Source organism: Zonotrichia albicollis, chromosome 3, assembly GCF_047830755.1.
Source record: "Zonotrichia albicollis isolate bZonAlb1 chromosome 3, bZonAlb1.hap1, whole genome shotgun sequence".
NCBI lineage: Eukaryota > Metazoa > Chordata > Aves > Passeriformes > Passerellidae > Zonotrichia > Zonotrichia albicollis.
In genome coordinates this window covers 69,554,594-69,573,751 of record NC_133821.1, presented here as the reverse complement: position 1 = coordinate 69,573,751, position 19,158 = coordinate 69,554,594, and the positions used below count along the sequence as shown (strand labels likewise).

Genomic DNA, 19,158 nt, shown 5'->3' with positions numbered 1-19,158 from the left:
TGGGTACATGAAATTCATCCATCACTATGAACTGTCTCTTTATTTTTGTTTTGAAAGCTTTGAGAGTTTAGGGAATCTTGGTTGTTATATTTTCCTAAAATAAAGAGGCTTTTTTCTTTAATACTTGAGATGGGTATATAAAACCATCCAAAATAAATTGGAAGAATTCCTTATTCCAAGTAATTGCCTGCTGGCTAAAGAATTTACTGGAGGACAGCAAATATAAACAAAATGGTATGAATTTGGAAAAACAAACCCCGACAAGTTAATTGATTGCTTCTGGAAAACTAGTTCAACTATTTTGTATATAAAACACCTTTAAAATTAAAAAATTCTTTCAAATATTTTCTAATTATGAATTTTAATATAGCAGTATTAAAAATAATAATAATAAAAGAAAATATCTTTAGATACACTAAAGATCTATAGTGAGATATTACCAGTGAAATTTTCAAACCTGAAAAAAGAGACAAAATTGGCCTACATGTGAGCTGAAATGTGATCTGTCAAGTGGTTCCTTCTTGTGGCAGTATTTTAAGAGCTGTATTGCCTCTGATGTTGTCCCCCTTGGCTAATAAAGAAAAATATATTATTAGCTGATAGTTTGAGATTTATTTACATACTTTATGCTGTAAATACAGCTATTCTGACTAGTGCTAAGAACTACAGCATAATGCAAGTGGCAAAACCAAAATTAAATATTCTTACTGTGATTTCTAATTGTGGCTGTTGTTACTAGTATACAACCAAATGCATGTTGTATTCCTGGGTATAGATGCTATTAATCCTTTATCCTTTTATGATTAATTTCTCTGAATGACATTTCAACCCTTCAATATTAACAGGGTTTTAAATTGTAATGTAAAAATTGAATTGTAAATGTTCATTAATAATTGAATAATCAAATCTAAATCATATGTATAAAAAGTGGTCTCACTACATAGGAGTTTGCTTCTGTGATGCTTGATAGCAAATAGTAACTATAGTGCACAGTATGTGCAGTATATTTTCCTGTGTTTAGTAGAAAGTATTTTGTCTGTAGTTTGCCTTTGCTAAATTATTATTCTTTTCCTTATACCCCTTACAAAAAAAAAAAAAAAAAGGGCAAAAAAGAAGAAGAGCAGCATTTTCTTCCGTTTTACTGACATGTTCCAGAAGCACTGAAACTTACAGTAACCAAAAACAGAGTAAATTTGGTTCCCTGATGATACAAATGCATGTGAATAGGTCTTTAGTTTATATCCAGTGCTTGTGAGATTTTACACGGCAGCAGTGTGTCCTTTTATCTGATCTCTAAAAAATTATTTTTTCACCAGTTGGATAATATCTGGACCACAAAAACCTGATTATGTAATTTTCACTGTCAAGTAGTTTGGAATACAAATAATCCTTTGCATCCTTACTATGAGAGGAATAGGCGACTGAAATTCTTAGTTATCTGATGTAGTTTATAATTGTTAGAACAGCTGCTAGAAGTTGTTGCTAAAATTCTAAACAAATTAGCTTCAGAAACATATGAAGCTAGGAAAAAGCATAGCTGTTCACTGTTAGTGTACAGATTTACTTGGTAATTCTCTAATTAGGCTATGGTGTGCACTTATTACCTTCTTCTTCCACTTTTTTCAAAAGCTTTGAACACATTTTTTAAAATTATTTGTAGCAGTCATTTGCATGCATTTAAAGCAGGTGGTTTTAATTGGAATAGCCTCAGTGCATTGTGCAAAAATACTAGTGTTGTATAATTAGATGATGACTTCAGCTTTCATGGCAGTTTTCATAGACCAAATTATTTGATCATGATCAGATTTATAGATATTATCTGTGGAAAAGTCAGATCTTTATAGCTGAATACCTTTGATCTACTACCAGGAGAAAAGCTACTGCAGAAGAGCAGAACCCTTTTTATTGCTGGGGCTTTGTGGTAGGCTTTTTTCCAGTTTTATTTTATTTTAGTACTGTTTTAACATAATTCCCATCTTCCACAATGCCTACAGGACTCTGCCAGCTGTTAATAGGTAGACAGGTGCTGGGCTAAAATCATGTTCGTATTACCTGCTCATATTACCTTGTTCATCTCCTTCCAACCTGTCTTATTGCTCTGTCCACCTGTTGCTTCTTGGCATTAATTGAGCCTCCTGTGCTACTAAGGCGTATTCAGACTCCCCTTCATTATTCTGAATTGTTACACTGACAGTAACAGGCCAAACAAGCCCGATCTGATTTAGGCCTAAGCTTAAATCTTTGTGGGCTCGTCCTAAGGTTGATAACCCCTCTGCTCAGGGAATGCCTTTTGCTGGAGGAGTGAATACAGCAGCACCTCAGGCAGCTGTTGCTGAAGCCGTGCAGAATTTGGCAGAACTGGATCTCACTCTGCAGTCACTGCACTTGGTCACGAAGAGCCTCTTTGCATCTTTGGGTCTCTGCATACGCACCCAGCATAAACGTGCTCTTGCCTTTCAGGGCTGTGAAGGAGCACAGTGAATAACAGGTATTTTTACTGATAAAAATTATCAATGTTTAGATAATGAAGAAGTCAGATGTTCTTAACTGTCTGTGGATAATGCTCAGTTTCATTTTCTCATCGTTTTGGTACTCTGCGTCTCTTGCAACACTGTCAATTGAATATGGTTGTCTCTCCTGAGAGATGAAGAAGGATCCAAAAAACACAGAGGAGACTTGAGTCCTTCTTACTAGCTGCACACTGAGAAATGTACTGAAAATCTGCAGTGGTTTCTCTCCTTCTCTGAAGGACCTGTGCAACGTTACCTCTAATTCTGTATGACATATGTGTGATGGACAGGTCACACAGGGTGGCAGACACTGCAGATAATAACTGGTCTCCTACCACTACATCTGGCTCATACAGCTTGGGTAAGACCAAAAGTGAAGAAAAGTTGGCTGAAAAGTATCTGAGCAAAATTGGCACCACTGAACAAGTGGCTAAACTTGGAAGAGCTCATAGGAAGAGCTTACCGTGTTGTCTGGAATAATTCAAACCTCAACCTAGGAACTCTGGATTGCCAATAAATCAAGTTGTCATGTAGCTGAATCCATATACAATGCTTTCAGTGTGCCCAAATTATTCCATCCCATTCTGTCAGACCAGGATCTGAGTCAGGTATTCATTCATTCTTAAACAGGTTGTACTTCTATGAAGACTTCAGTGCTTGAAAACTAATTAGTACAAAGGTCACATCAAGTAAGGGTATGGTGAACACATTAGAGCTGTTTTTCTCTTCCTGAGCTTTTTGAATATAGTTCAAAACCACAATCCTTGTCCTTAAATCCTTTGAACTCCTTTTAGCTCTGGGATGAAGAATGCAGCTGATGAATATGCTTCTCCAAGACAGAGAGGATAGCGAAACTGGTGGGTTTTTAGACATTGCTTACTTAACACTGACCCAGCGTTGGTGGGTTAGCTCTCAATGCAGCTAAGAAACAAAACATATTTGACCAAGAATAAGACACCATTTCCAGGGGCTGATCTCCTTTAACCTTAGCACATTGCAATATGTATATTAAAAACACAGAAGACAAAAAAAAGAGTACAAGGAGAGTAAAAGAACATTGCTAAATCAGAATATTTTACATGTATGTATTTAGTCATCTGTAGTGGGGATGAGTATTTGAGAGATGTGAGATAATGTTGTTTACTGCACTGGGGTATCAATATGCTCCTTGGTAAAAACCAGGATAGTGAAGTACAGAAAGGAGAAGATGATCGACAAGGTCATTTGTTTAAATTTCATCTAAGTGAGGGATGGAAAAATTGTGACAAGTGTTCTTTGATCTCAAGGGGAAAGACAGATTATTTTCTGATGAGGCAAACGAGTCAGGAGAGAAGTTGTCCTTTGTTCCTGCGGGAGTCAGTACGTAAGCTCTTGGGTGAGCTAAGGGGAAGCTGGATTCCAATGAGACACCAGCATTGTCAGAACAGAAATGTGCCTTGAGGCAGAGATACTTGACTGGTGGTGGAGAAGCCAGCATTAGCAGTAGAAATACACTGTACTGTTCCTCATACAAGTTGGTTTCCACTTGAAAAGAAAACAGCATGTTTTATTATGCTTTATGGCACAGTACTATAGACCTTTAACAAAATAGCTTGAAGTATTTGCATGATCTATTTGCAACCTGGCCAAGTTAACACAGCCATAGGAACATTAACTTTTGAACTTCCTGACTTTCATTGCTTTAAATTTCAGCTTCAAAGTTTACTCTTTTTTTTCTTTGCATTTGTTGGCCCTGGTTGGTTTTGAAAAACAGGAGGGAAGAAAATAAGTTCAGGTTTTCTGAGAAGATTCTGAATTTTATGCATATAACAGGAGATGACTTGATATTCCTTTGAATATTAAATGATACCTCCAAAGCAGCTTCAGTACACCTAATTTGCTTACAATATTTCTGTGGAGCTGAGGAATCACAAGGTGAAATCTAGAAAACACTGCACAGCATAACTGTTTTCCTGCATTTCAGTATGTTGGGATTTTTTTGCCTGAAAAGAGATCAATGGTATTTTGGGAATGCTGATATTTAAAAAGCAAACACTTGAATAAAAATGATGTGATTGCAACAAAACTGGAGGACATCATGGGAACATAACTGAAGTAAAAGCAGTAAGCATTTTCCATGTCTACATTAAGAATGGTATCTTCTAGCTACTGCCAGTTTGGAGATACCAGGAAGACACCAAGGGTATACTTGCAGATTCAGCCTCACTGAGATATAGTGCTGACTTGAAAAGGCAAAAAAAAAAGCCAAAGGTTTGTATTTAGGTTGGTGTGGGCATTTTTTAAGAGATGGTGGGGGTGGGGCAGATGGAGAGAGCTAGGAAAATAATGTGAGAGAAAGAAAAGAGAATGAGGGAAACCAGTGTTAGTGCATTAGTATTTTTTCATTAATCTGAATTTGTTGATAAATGAGCTCCAGGCTGGTGGAGTTTCCAAACTTTTGGCCTTTGGAAGACCTGAATGGGGAACTAATTCCTTCTCTTCTTCTCCTCCTCTCCTCTCCTCTCCTCTCCTCTCCTCTCCTCTCCTCTCCTCTCCTCTCCTCTCCTCTCCTCTCCTCTCCTCTCCTCTCCTCTCCTCTCCTCTCCTCTCCTCTCCTCTCCTCTCCTCTCCTCTCCTCTCCTCTCCTCTCCTCTCCTCTCCTCTCCTCTCCTCTCCTCTCCTCTCCTCTCCTCTCCTCTCCTCTCCTCTCCTCTCCTCTCCTCTCCCTCTTTTCATTCTTTTTTTTCTTTTCTTTTTCAAAGGGAGCCAGGCCCACCCTCCCAGCTGCAGGGAAAAGAATTCTGTGAGCTCTGAGCTATTAGGTAACTCAGGCTGAAACAAAAAGTGCCATTGTAGTATGGCATTTGCCCTGCCTGACCCACCATTTAAGGGAAGGCGTATTTCCTTCTTTCATTGTACACAAACAAACAAAAAGAAAAAGAGAATGCCAGTTTCTCCCACAGTGCATGCATAAGTGCTTTTCAAAATGTAAAAGTTAGTACTTTACAGGTTCCAATTGCTTAAATTATGACTTGACTGTTACGCTGTTACACCCTCTGATATTTTTAGTGCACTTGTGCCAAAGGCAGTTTAAAATGTGTTTTAAAAATGTTTGCAGGTATAAAGGATTTTAAAAACGCTTAGAGCTCTGGACTGTTTGAACCCATTAGTCATGTTGCAAAAACAAACACATAGGAAACCTTTCCACAAGCAAGAAATTACCAAGGAAGGAATGTTTAGTCCCCAACGATAGCATATGAATAAGAAAATTGAGGAATTGAAGTTGTCTCAGATTTTATCAATCATGTCACCTTAATGATACCTTCATTCTCTAAAACTTCTCAATAGAAACAGAGTTTTATGTTTTATTTATATAAAGCTTTCTGATTTATGCTTCACAAAGGTTTGTGTCAATGGTAAGACTGTGCAGTGTGCCCAAAAAAAAGAGCATTATAGTCTCATTGGAAATATGAAAAATGCATTTACCTGGATGGATTAAATTCCAATTAACTTCAATATGTATGTAATGTGCACACCAGCAAGAGCTCTAGTGTGTCACTGCTCATCATTCCAGCCTGGTAAAATAAGACCTAAATAAAATGCAGTGCCTCTTTGCAGCTCTTTGGGCTGTCCATGGACTGGTTCCTGGTTTGTCCACACTGTTCTCATCAGCAATTGTACAGAAAACCCAAAACATTGTGAGAGTCATGAAGATTGTCATCTCAAGAAGTGGAAGCATTTAAGATTATTGAACGCTTTTTAAGACATATCTCCTTCTTAAAATTATTAAGTTCAGTGACTGGTTCAAAGGAGCTGAGGCTCTAAATCATGTAACTTCCATGGGAGACATCCCTCTCCATTGTTATAATCAGTGTTGCCAACAAAGAAGACTGCATGGAAGATGTCATGAGGCACACAGGCTTTGTTCCTCTCTCTTTTGCAGCTCTATTTATTTTCCTCAGTGTTTCCCAACTACCTGCGTTTCAGCAGGTAAGTGGAGAGTAGAAGCCATTAGTCACAGTTAATTTGGTGTAATTCCCCTCTGCCTGAAATGGATGACTACTCTAGGTCTGGTGAAATACATCTGTATCTTTCTGTTTAATGTAAAGGAAGCCCTTATGTGACAAGCCTAGACTGATTAGATGCCTGAACTGTAGGTATTTAATACTAAATATATCCCTTCTGGATTAGTATTCCTTGGAAGTTAGGTGTACATCTCCAAGTGGTTCTGGCCAGAGTGACTACTGTAATTTCATGATGCATTTCATTGAGAACAAATCTATCTCAGGAAAGTTTTGCATGGAAAACAAAAGTGATGGTGGAACAGCACTGACTTTTCTGGTTCCCATACCTTGCTCTCACCCCTTAGAGGCATGGAAACATATCTGATGTCTTTGAATATGAAGTCTCCTCTGCTGTGTTACATAAAATGCAAAGGTCAGCATTGCAGTCTGCTTTCATACTCAAAACTTTTAAATAATTTGCACTATACTTTCTTTTAAAAAAATCAAGCTGTAATCTTGTTTTGGTTAAAGTTGTCAATTGTAGTTGATGGCATAATGAATGATTTCATTGCTAAGAAAAGAGATGAGACCACTGAATAGCTAAACACAGTTTAGCTATGGTGAGCAGACATGTTGTTTCCACTAGAGAGCTAGCTCATATAGACTTGTATTAAGAAAAACCAAACCAACAACCGAAAAACTCTTTGAACAGTGAATTTTAAATCAATTTATGTACCATATTTTTACTCATTCTTCCATTGCAGTCAGAACTCTTGTTGTCAGATCTGCTGAAATATGCCAAACCTACTTCAGGGTGTGATTCAAGTAAAATACAGCTATGTACAGTCTTTGCACTGTGAAAGATAGAGGGAAAAAATACATTTTCTATTGCTTCAAGTTCTTTCATTCAACAGTAGCATCAGTGTTTGGGTTTTTAACTACACCAGAAATGTAATTAAAGTTTGCTTGTGCACAACTGTGTAGTCTTACATTTTCATTTACATTTTCATATGGATTTTAATTCTATTTAATATGTATTTTAATATAAGGTTTATATAATTTTAATATTGTCACTAGGTTTATGGAAGTGTGGCAGAATAGTGAATTCCTGTGAAAAAATCAGTTCAGAATTTGGGATTATTTAGAATTCTTTTCATATGTTTCTCTAGGTCTACTCAGCATATGTTTGATTTTGCAGAAGCTTCACTGAGATTTTGTATTCACAGGACGTACATAGTTGGAGTATTATTTGAATTCAGCCATCAAAAACTGCTTCACTTTCAAGAATATTTGTTGTTCTGTTGTGGGTTTTTTTAAATTAAATTGAAAGCACATAGATTTTCTGCATGGCTACAATTTGTGACTCAGTCCCAGAGCTGTATCTGTAAGCAAAACCTTGCCCTGCTTTTTGTTGGTCAAGCAAATGACATTATTTGTTTTGTGGTATCAATGACATCACGGCAGCAAAAAAAATCTTTGGCAAATGATGTGTACAAAGGCATTGTAAAGACAGTCTCCATTAAGGTTTTTTTGTTGTCAAGACGGTTATAAAACTCCATGTAAACACTATCAAAGTCAGCATCTAAAAAACATTTGAGGAGAATTACTTTTCTTTACTGTTCATACGCATAACAGTGTCAATATCCTGAGTCATGTTCTTCTACCTGGTATTTCCATCAAGTTGTTCCCCTGCCTGTTCCGTCCTCTCCTGGAGTTGTTCCACAGACATAGCCCCTTCCCTGGACAGCAAGCAGAGATGGGTCAACTCCCTCCAGAGTAATTTGCTGTAGGGAACCATCCAGGCAGTCGAAGTGCACTTGCTCTGCCCATACTCCAGCGCAATCACACAGGCTGAGGAAGCACAAAGATGTGATTTGAGGTTGTCCTTGGGTCTGCAAAAAGTACTTTTCTTCATTCTTGTCTCCTTGATGTTAGAATCTCCACGGCTCCACCATGCATAGCTGCTTCCTCCCAAAGTATTGCAGGCTCTACTTAGCCCTGTTACAGCCCTACTGATTTAGGAGGGACCTTCAAGGCCATAACTGCTGCAGTAGATGAGGAAACTCAGCAAATTCATTGCCAGAATAATTTAGTGCTGATGTGGCAAGATTTTTCAGCTGTAAGTGTTAGAAGGGATTTCTCACCTGTGTTGCATTACGAGTTTAATACCACCAGTGTGTGTGTGTGTGTGTGTGTGAGTGTGTGAGAACACCTCATAGAGCAGGACCATTTCATGGTTTAATATTTAGTGTAATGGGGTCCAATAAAATCATGTTAAAAGATGTTAATGTTGCAAAGAAAAACATCAGAAGCAAGGAAATGCCAGAATTAATATGGCCTGTGGAAATTCAGCTTCTTGCACATTATGGTGCAGATCTTATTACCTGACATCCTAGGCTTTCCAGGGGGTGTCTTTTTTTCCAGTGAATGCATAGTTGGATTTTTCTTTTAATGTTCCTCACTCTATCTTTGTTAAACATGAAGCATCCAAAGCCCAATTAATAGAAAATCCTTCATCATATAAATATTTATCATATACCTTTATTGCAGTTTTTTGCTGCCTAATAAATGCATATCTTTTTCACAGTGACCTCAGATTATCAGACACTTTTAACAGTGCTCGTATTTGAATTCTGATGAACCAAATCAGGTGAAGTTAGAAATTGTATACAACTTTGGGTTTTAATAAAACTTTGATTTTTAATAAAAGTTTAAGCCAAGTGAGACTTTCATTTTTCTACATAAAAGTAACATTTATACACAATCATCTAAGTTCAAAGTATATTTTCCCAGCTTGGATCATTAATTAGGTCTTCTGTACAGCTGGAGTAGCAGAACTAGTCCATTGCTCTGGGCAGACTGGTCACTCATGACTTTTGTAATGAGTTTCACAGGTATTTGATGAGTGCTTAGGCTTGTATTTGTAGTGTTAGGCCCAAATCAAGAAGAGAGGAGAGCAAACTGTGGTGTTCCATCTCAGCCAATCCCAGTGTTCTTCTGCTGTCCACACCACACCCCTACATCTGTCACATTTTTTTTTCACTTGGCTTCTGCTCTCCTCTAGTTTTGCCACCATGGAGAGCCCATTCTTTTTTTGTGCCCTGATTTCTGTTCCCTCTCCCTGTTTGGTTTTCTGGGGTTTTTTTCCCTGTTTTTCTTCTCTTCATTTGAGTCTACAGGGTTTTTTTTTTCTTTCAGGGTACTGCCTGGGCACCCTGTACTCAGGGCACTGCACAGTGGGGGTAGAACTAAGCAAAGAGGGAGAGTTTTGATAATGTCAGATTTCCCGACAGCATGGGGTTCTCCTGGCACTCTGAAGTAATCCTAAGGCTTGTTCAGCACCAGCATGTTTGAGATGGAGAGTATTCAATGCAGATAGGGTGTTCAGAAATTGAGGAGCCACACTGCAGCAGGAGTTCACCAACAGTGTGACAACAGGCCTTTTAGAATCTTACAAACTAAAATAAATGTGGACACTATTTCACAGAAATTATCATTTCTGGGTATTAGTACCTCTCCCCCTGCCCTTTCAGTTTTGGGATTTTGCCTTCAACTTTCAGGTGCTGAAGCCAATCAGCAGCATAATGATGTGACATTCAAAACATGAACACAGCAGTCTGTTCTCACAAATACTTGTATTTGAAGGTTTTTAGCTGAAACTTTACAAACATTTTGTAGCAGGCAACCAGAGTAGGAAAGTTCAGTGCAGTTCAACAGAATTCAAACTGAAACTGGATTCTTACTCTTGTGAATGATTCTCAACATGCATTTAACTAAAATGGTGAGAAAACCTGTGTAAACAGAGAGGGGGGAAAGGAAAACGGAGCAAGAGTAAAGAAAAAGGTTCTTTTTATAGCATTTAACACATGAGAATGTAAATAAATGTGGTGTTAGTGAAAGTTAATTATTTTGAAAACAGTCAGCAAGGCAGATTAAGAGGTAAAACAGTGCAGCTGAAGACAAAGGAAACAATATTTAGCCTTTGATCAGACATTTTCACAGTGATTTTCTGTTCACCTTCAAGGGAGGCATAATTTTATGAATAACAGAATTTGTTTTGCTACTTGAGTAGCCTTGAACAGAAATAGTGTTGATTCCATATGGCCACTTGAAAGAAAATCCCATGCCTGTTCGTCCTTTAAGAAATAACATTTTTATTTATTAAATCTTTTTTCTCATGGAGGGACCTAAAGATACACAATGAAGTTTACATTTAGTCTCAGAGGACAAGCCAAATCTCTGTGCTTCTGCACATTTCTTAAGATAGTGTTCATGGATGAACTACATCATCTATATGCCAAGTGACAAATCTGAAATACTCTCACTTTTTAAGCATTTTGCTTTCATTGCAATATTCTTAGATAAAAAATACTCACTTTTTTTCCTCCCCAAGTTTGTTGCATCATACAGGAAGTGAGTCTTTTTGATACAATTGATCAGTGGCTTTTCTGCTGTGACCTTTCAACTTTTATCGAAATTTATCAGTTGGGGCTTTTGTTGGTAATTTTTTTGGTTCTTTTTTGTTTTAATGTTTAATGTTAATTTATATGGATAAAGCATAATCTTTCAGATATTTAGATTGCTTTGTTATGTTGTTCAAAACAAAATGCAGTAGTCGTGTGAACTATGGTAGGAAAACTGATCTGTGAGTACCGAATTAGTGCATTATCCCTGCCCAGGAAAACCAGAGGTTTTAATATATTCTGTATATTAAAAATGCTTGGATTATGTTAATGTGTGCTGGAGCTATCTTTGGGCTGCTGTGGTAACTCCCCACCACAGGGTGTTGGGATGTCTGGGTGACAGACTCTCCAGCAGCTGGTTAAAGTCAGTGGTTGAACTTTCCTGGGGAGTGAGATCTGAGCCCTGGTGCAAATGTGAGAGACAGTGCTAACGGTGGCAACCACAGAACAGAAAATAAATTGGAAAGGAATGTATAAATTCCAGTAAATTTAGAGTAAGGAGATAATAAAAATATGCTGGAAGTGAGTATGCTAAAGGGACATGGAAAAAGAAGATTTACTAGGGTTTATGCTATGTAGCTACTAGGCATATACTTCTTTTTCTAATTAATTTTAATTATGTTATTTCATTTTATAGCTCTAAATACATTCTGTTTTCAATAATTTTAAATTATATTTTATATGTTAAATGAAAATATTATTTTTCTGGTCAAATCCTTTGTAAAGCAGTTGAGACCAACTGCTCCTGAAATTAAACACATCCTGTCAAGGAGAGGCTGTTGTAATTTCAATGTCTTTAAATGATTTTAAATATATTTTTTGAACAGTTCCCTCTGACACTGACACACTCAGGAGACACAATAATCTGAATAACTATTTCTCATGTTTGTATATAATGCACTCTGAAGGCATTTTTTATGGCAGATGGTCATACACTTATATATCTGAAGTATTTTACTGTACTTCAGATGTTATGCTACTTTAATAACAATGTGGTTAACATAAAACTATAGCAATGATGTTTGCACCTGAATGTTTATGAAATACTGCCCGTCAGGTTTGGGTTTGTGTGAGCCCTGACTGTATCTCATGCTCTGTGAGTGGCTCATCTCTGTGAGTGATGTTCTATGGCATTCAGCTGAGGGAACTTATATATACATATAATATTTAGCATTAGTCAAAACCTTTTTTCTGTTGCGCCTGGTGAGTATTTTGTCCTTTGTCAATAACTTCAATAGAAGTGAGTCAAAGTCACTTTTTTTTTTCTCTGAAATATTTTTGAAGTAGCAAAATGCATGGAAGAGTTTCTTGATGCAAGGTATCCTGAAACTTGTCATTGAACTTGCTGGTTGTAAAGGGAGTGGGTTTCTTTATTGTGTCTCTCACACCAAGTGAACCTCAGTGAGCGATATTTCTAGGTGGCTTTAAAACTGGAACTTCGAAACCTCCCACAGAGCCCTGGATTTTACATTAGCGAGCTAGTGAGCAAAATATTTTTTCCTCTGCTGAAAATGCAGGTAATTTAGATTACCAGAAGGTACAATTAAATTTTTGCTGGAAATCATGAAGATCCCAAGGAGATACCTAGTCTGCAGGAAAACAGTATTCTAGTTTTTTTTGACAGTGATGGATTTTATCACCTCCAATCAGCCTACAGCAGTGTATTGCAGAGATCAAATTGGAAGCTTTTATGTACTTATGTATTGCAAATATGAGTGAAAACAGTGCATGTATTCATTGATACAAAAGGAAAATATAGTTAACACACAGTTAGCAGATTCACAAAATTAAAAATACCATATGAATTATTTAACTAATGGTGCGCTTTGCCCCAGAACCTGGTGTTTATTATTTTGAGCTTTAGCAGGAAACAGAAGCAGTATCAACTGGGGAAACATTTCTTGGCCAAGCTGAGAACAGTATGGCTTTCTCATTTCAAAGTGGGGAACCTGGTTCTTTGGTTTCTTTGTTCCTAGTTAAGACTACTCCCCAAGCTATTTTAGCTGAACATTTAACCCACTAATGGAGCCTGGGGAAGTGCAGTTGGCAGCTGTTCATGGGATAATAATGAAACACACTGTTTAGTACAGCAAACCGCTGCTGTAAAGTGCGGGAAATATTTTATAGAGATCCCGGTGAGCAGAGCAGGATCCGCTTTAAGTTCTGCTGGAATGGGGAGGGGGGGCAAGAGGAAGTTGTGTTTCAGGTGAGAGTAACCAGCACTGCTTTGCTCCTGCAGGTGAAGAAGCCGTGTCCAGAGTCCGATGGTTCAGAGCCGCAGAATCCCAGGTATGGTGCTGGAGGCCCGACGCCGACTGACTGCGGTGAGGTGGCGGAGAGTGAGGCTGAGCTGGGCTGTGGATTTGTAACACCAGAGCCATGGAGTTATGTTTTGCAAAGAACGAGTGGTTGGATCAGTTGTAATGGTTTTCACTCTAGAAAAGGGATTTTTCCCTTTTGCCGGTCAAAGATGCAGCTTAGAGTCTAGGTTGTTGAATTTAGATGGTGGCATAGCGCTGAGTGGTCACATTCAATTAAAAAACAATCCCAGCTATTAAATAGTGTAGAGAAATCTGTGTGATTGGATCTCACTTTCTTCAGTTATCCCTTTACTGCATATCTCAGTCTTGAAGTTTATTGGAAATATAGTTTATTTCCAGTGTGGAAAACTAATTATTTATTTGGGAAAATTTGCCCTTACCAAAACTTTATTTTGTTTTGACATGTGAAAAACATGCTGTGTTCATAAGCTGGAAAGAAGCCCTACATTCCTTTCCAGCACAGTCATTTCCAATATCATGTACATGAGGAAAAGGATTTAACTTCCACGTTCCACACATGTATGTACCTGTATGGATAATTTTGAGCAAGTGAAGTAGTAGCTGTTTTAGATGTACATCTTCCTTGTGTTTAGTAAACTGGTGGATAGTTTTCTTCAATATTTAGTGAGTACTCCGTGTCTTTGCCTTGCTTCTGTATAGAAGACTATTTCAGTGTCATGAAAGCTCAGAAGCTTTTGTTGTAAGGGGAGAGCTGCAAAATAAACCTGACATTTCACTAACATTGTCACTAAAACTCAGAAAAGTTAAATAATTCAAGGTTTGTACCCCAAACACATCCTTACCTATATCTTAACTATGCTCCTTAATTATTGCAGCAGGATCCTCTGGGGGTAACCTGCAGCATCCAAGGCCATTATAACATCTGTGCCTTGAGCTGCACTGTGCACCATCTCAATTTCTTTGATTTGCTCATGTCTGTTATTAATATGTATTTTCATTTAGTTTGATTAGAACTGAAAAGGTAAGAGATACTTCAATGTCCAAGTATGCTTTCAGCATAGTCAGTAGCAGTTTTGACCAGGACTTCAGTGGAAACCTGCTTTGCCCTTCAGTACTCGCAACTTCTAAATGAAAAACTTATCTGCTGTGCTTTGGATTAAAATTTATTATAAAGGTCAGATTCCTTCTGACTATTTTGACACCATGGAGAATCCCAGCATAGCACAACACTCATATACAAGTGTGTAGTTTTAAGTGTTGTGATTGCCAAATGAGACTATTGTATGTCAAGCCTTTAAAATCTATGAATTCCAGTCTGATGTTATTTCATCAAAGCGTGATGAAAACAAACTGCAACAACTGAGGACACTGAATGCAATGTACTGTTACTATCTTTGCACATCTGGAAATTTCTTGCAAGCTATAGTTAAATTCTTCATGCTGTGTCTGAGGAACAAGATACTTTTTTTTCTCCTGAATGTGCAAGAGAACCCATGTTACAAATAGTTAATCTGGTAGTTTCAGTTTTTGAAGTGTGTATTCAAACAGAAACACTTTTCATTTTGAGCTCTGCAGCCTCAGTTAGAGGTTATATCAGACAGAGTTGAAATTAGTGTTCCAAGCCTGAGCATACGCAGTGCTGTGTATACAGCCTGAAGTGGGATTTTTTGGTTGCAATGTGACTTTTGGTCTTAGAGGGGAATCTCTGACAGACCTGACAGGCTGGAGCAGCACTAGAGGGCTCTGTGTGGCACATCACACTTCAGAGCCTGGAGCAAGGTAATTCTTCTCTAAACAAGGCTTAAGTGAAAACACTGCACATAAAATGAAACATCAGCATAAAAATGTATGCTGGAGACACACAGCCTTACAGAATAGCTCCTGGCTTGGGACCTAAGGCCAATATCATTCATTTATTTAGCTAGCTTTATAGTCTGTTAGTTTTGGATTTGAAACTATTACAATAAATGCAGATGGAAAGTGTTTTTACAGTAGGGAAGTAATTAAATTGGGTGTGGGAACTTTGTCAGGAGAATTCTTGGAGTGACATGTGTGTATCAGCAGATTCTTTGTCTTGCTTGGCCTGGGTTTGTCTTTTAGAAAGAAGCAGTCAAACTGCAGATGTGACTACTAAATTTTTAAGGGATATACTAACCTATGCAGCATGTTAAAAAATGCTTTCCACAAGTGACCAGCTATACATACAATAAAAATCAACCTTCCCGGCATTTATTTATTACAGAAAATGCTTCTTGTCTTAACAGACAGGTAAATTGCACTGAAGGAGAGAGATCTTTAGTTGAGAATTGAAGTTATGGTGAATAGGTGAACTGTAAACACAAAAGGAAACATATGAGTCGTCACTGACAGATATTTTGATTCACAAACAACTTTGTCTTAAAAATTCTGTCATAGTTTCTTGGGAGTTTTTTAATCAAGTCCCTATGAAGGGGTTCTGAATACTTCCTTTTATACCTAGATGGTGGTAAATATATATATATATATATATACCTTTTATACCTTACAGTAGTGGTGTTGTGACTGTATCAATATTTTGGCATTCTTTCTTTATAATTTAGTAGTAAAAGTCAAATTCACCCTGCAACCCTGTACAGTTATGTAGTCATGCAAAATGCAATGCTTTCTAGGGATTTTGGTGTGTGATACAGAGGCAGTGAATAATTGGGACTTGCCAACTGTTCCACCACAAGTCTGGATCAGGCAAGAGCAGCATGATGGACAATTCTGACATGCTGGTCCTGTATCAAATTCACTAGCAAGGTTAGGGAGAGAAGTTCCTGTCTTCAGAGCCTACAGACATGCGTTGCTCTTAATTTTCTTTTTTGACAGATGACTTTAAAATGGTATCAATCCTGACTGTGCTGAACAGCTCCTTTGTGAAATTCAATGTTATAAAAGAATTGCTGAAGTCTAGTGCAGTGCTTGAAAGTTAACTTCTTTGTAATTGTCAACAACCTTCCTTTTTACTTAAACAATAAAAAAGCCATTTTAATTCTAATAAGGAAAAATTTTGTTGCCCTGAAACCTGTAAGCTACATTTAAAACCTCATACTATATGACCTGTGGAAATACTAGAATATGTGTTATTCTGAAGTCTGGTAAAATGCTAAATATGAAGTCTGAGACTCCTGCTCACACTCAGCAACAGCATATTCTATTTGGTCACACATCCCACAGCAGTATCTTTCTTTGACATAGCAGTCTGCTTGACGGATGCATCTCTCCTATCCCCAAATCCTCCTTCTCATACCACCAGGCCTGACAGAGATTCCACTGTAAGATGAAAGTCACATCAGGAATTGAGGCATGAGAGTAAGTATTGTTTTTTCTGGGCCATAAAATTGAATAGGGAGGAGAGAAGTTAAATGAGGGAGTGGAAGTCATTGCAAATGGAAATTCAGCAGGGTCTTCTATTACTTCCTCAAAGTTCACTGATTATAGGAAAAAAATAATGGTTTTTTACCATCTGGAGGATGGAAGACTGCAGCAGAATGAAGATATTTTACTGACAATTTAAACACAGTTTCATTTTTTCCTGGAAGGGTAAAGGAAAATGGCTGAATATTTTGCATACTTTCCTTCTTTAGCTATGATATTTATGTTGTGATGAAGCTGTCTGTAGGAAGAAAGGGAAAACTTGAAGGTTTTGATGAGTAGTTTTGTAAGTTAGGGATAAAAGTTAGCTGACAAATCAACTTAGGAATACTTAGCATACATAGTGTCAAAAATACATTACTTGTGTATGTACAGAAGGGCAATGGATTTTTGTATTAGTAAGTTAAAATTAAGCCCCATAGAGCAGGAAGCCCTCCACTTTATTGTTTGATTTTTACTACAAATCTGTGTATCCAGTATTTCCAGTAATATCCATTCTTCCTGGCTTTTCCTTTACACACTTTAAAAAAATTATCCAAAAGCAAAGTAAAAGGAAATTAAGCCAGTCTTATGTAAATCCTCCCATTTAAAACTTTATCAGATGCTGCAAGAAGAGTGTAAATCAGGGGCATTACAGTTACTACATTGATGCCAGTTAGATGGGGTTTTGATGATCACTGGTGAATTCTGAATCATATGCACAGATCAAGTTGCCAGATAAAGCAGTTATCCAAAAATGTCCGCAGGGATTTTTTATGTGTTTAAAATGGCCTCCAATATTTCAATTCAGTATGGGCTTCAGTGAGGTTGCTAGCATAGATTGCAGCTGTTCATCAGATGATTGCTGTTCTGTTTTTCAACACCCATACTTCTATGTGGACCACAAAGTAAGATTTAAAAGATATGAATTCCTGTTTCTGTTTCATCTTAAAAGTCTTTTTAAAAACTTTTGAATGAGAAGTAGGCTTTCACATTTTCTCACCAGTCTCATTTTGATACCTACTCATGGTTTTTAATTGCTCAGGATACAGAGTGCGCATACACATCCAGAGACAATTATTGTTATTAATGCATTCACCAGTAAATAGATGGTATTGAATGTCAGTGAGAGCTACCACAGTTTTCCCATTCACTTCTCTTGATCAAAGTTTATTTCCTGTGCAGTTTGGGCTCACTGTTGTGGATGCAGTATTTACTATGATCACTGGATCTGAGCTATGCTAATGCTGCACGTATGCATTACCAAACAGTGTTTCCGTGACCATTCATACACTTAAAAACCCATAAAAATAAAAGTAACATGCATCTTCTGTGTCTTATTCCAAACAACCAGATCATCATGTTTCATTCTCATTGGTTTCAACTAAAATACACCTGAAATTTCTTCCACCAATTCCCTCAACAAGACCTTAACAGTCTTATCTCAGAATGATCACAGTGATAGTTCATTCTTTCAGTCAAGCATTGGCTGGCCCATATTTACTAGATCTAACACTGTAACTCCTGAGCCCAAATCCAAGCTTTACAGGTACCTTCTGTGATGAAGATTTCATGCCTTTTCCATGACTTTGAAAGCAGCTGACCATCTGCATACACATTCCTAGTAGAGCGGGATCAGCAGTACCTTCCCATTCACTTGCTATTCAACTGATGAATAGCATTATTGTTACATAGTAAAGTGGAGCTGCAGTTGAGCTGCTGAGCAATAAAAGCCAGCAATAGGTATGGAAATTGTGATTGAAGTTTCAGCAATTATAATTTTAAAAAATGCATAGTATTTGTTGTGCAGTAAAAATGAGCAAACCAGTCTACCCAGATTTCATATGTGCTGTTTAAATACATTAGGGCCTCTAATTTTCTTCTCATCCATGTCTTAGAAGGTTTTTTAGAAGGTGTTTGTTGTCTTGTGAACCATATGTATGGAGCTTGTCTTGACCAGAGGATAATGCTTTTGTGAGTCAGAAGTGTAGCTCCACTGTATCCCGTATTGAATAATCTGTAGATCATTATGACATTATAAATGGGCTTAATTTGAGAAAATTAGTTATTGAGACCACTCTGAATTAGACTTTGAAGGTGAGATTCCTCTCATCCTGAAGTAGACATGTAAGGTAGGCACTTATGAAATGTCATTTATTTGAACTTCTTTCTGTTGACACCTTACTGCATCCCTCTTCCCCTGGGAAACCATGGAGACTCCACCAGCAATCACCTGTTGCTCTGCTAATTTACTGTAAGACCAGCTAGATGCACAGTTTGACCAAAGGCAATGAAAGCCTTCTTTCAATTTTACAGATCAAGCATTTCTGCATAACTGGTCAGTTCCAGAAGGGAATACCTGCAAAAATAATATTCATCTTCAGCCAGGAAAAAAGACTTTTTGACTGGCTTCTGGTATTTCTTAGAATTGGAGCAGGCTATAAGGAGAAACAGCAAAACAAATTTTCTATGAAAAGACAGATTAATTAAATTGAAAGATTGTCACAAGTAATTTTGGAGACTAGAAGAAAAACTAGTCAACAAG

The 19,158-nt window shown here is 37.5% G+C and overlaps 1 protein-coding gene across 16 annotated transcripts in view; it reads left to right on the top strand.

Moving 5' to 3' along the window:
- Positions 1–19,158, top strand: part of EYA4 (EYA transcriptional coactivator and phosphatase 4) — a 143,843-nt gene that overhangs the window by 61,617 nt on the left and 63,068 nt on the right. For all 16 annotated transcript variants that reach the window (XM_074537788.1, XM_074537791.1, XM_074537792.1 and 13 more), the window contains exon 3: positions 13,196–13,245. In XM_074537788.1, coding sequence (XP_074393889.1) covers positions 13,196–13,245 — 50 coding nt within the window. The remainder of the gene's footprint in view (positions 1–13,195; positions 13,246–19,158) is intronic.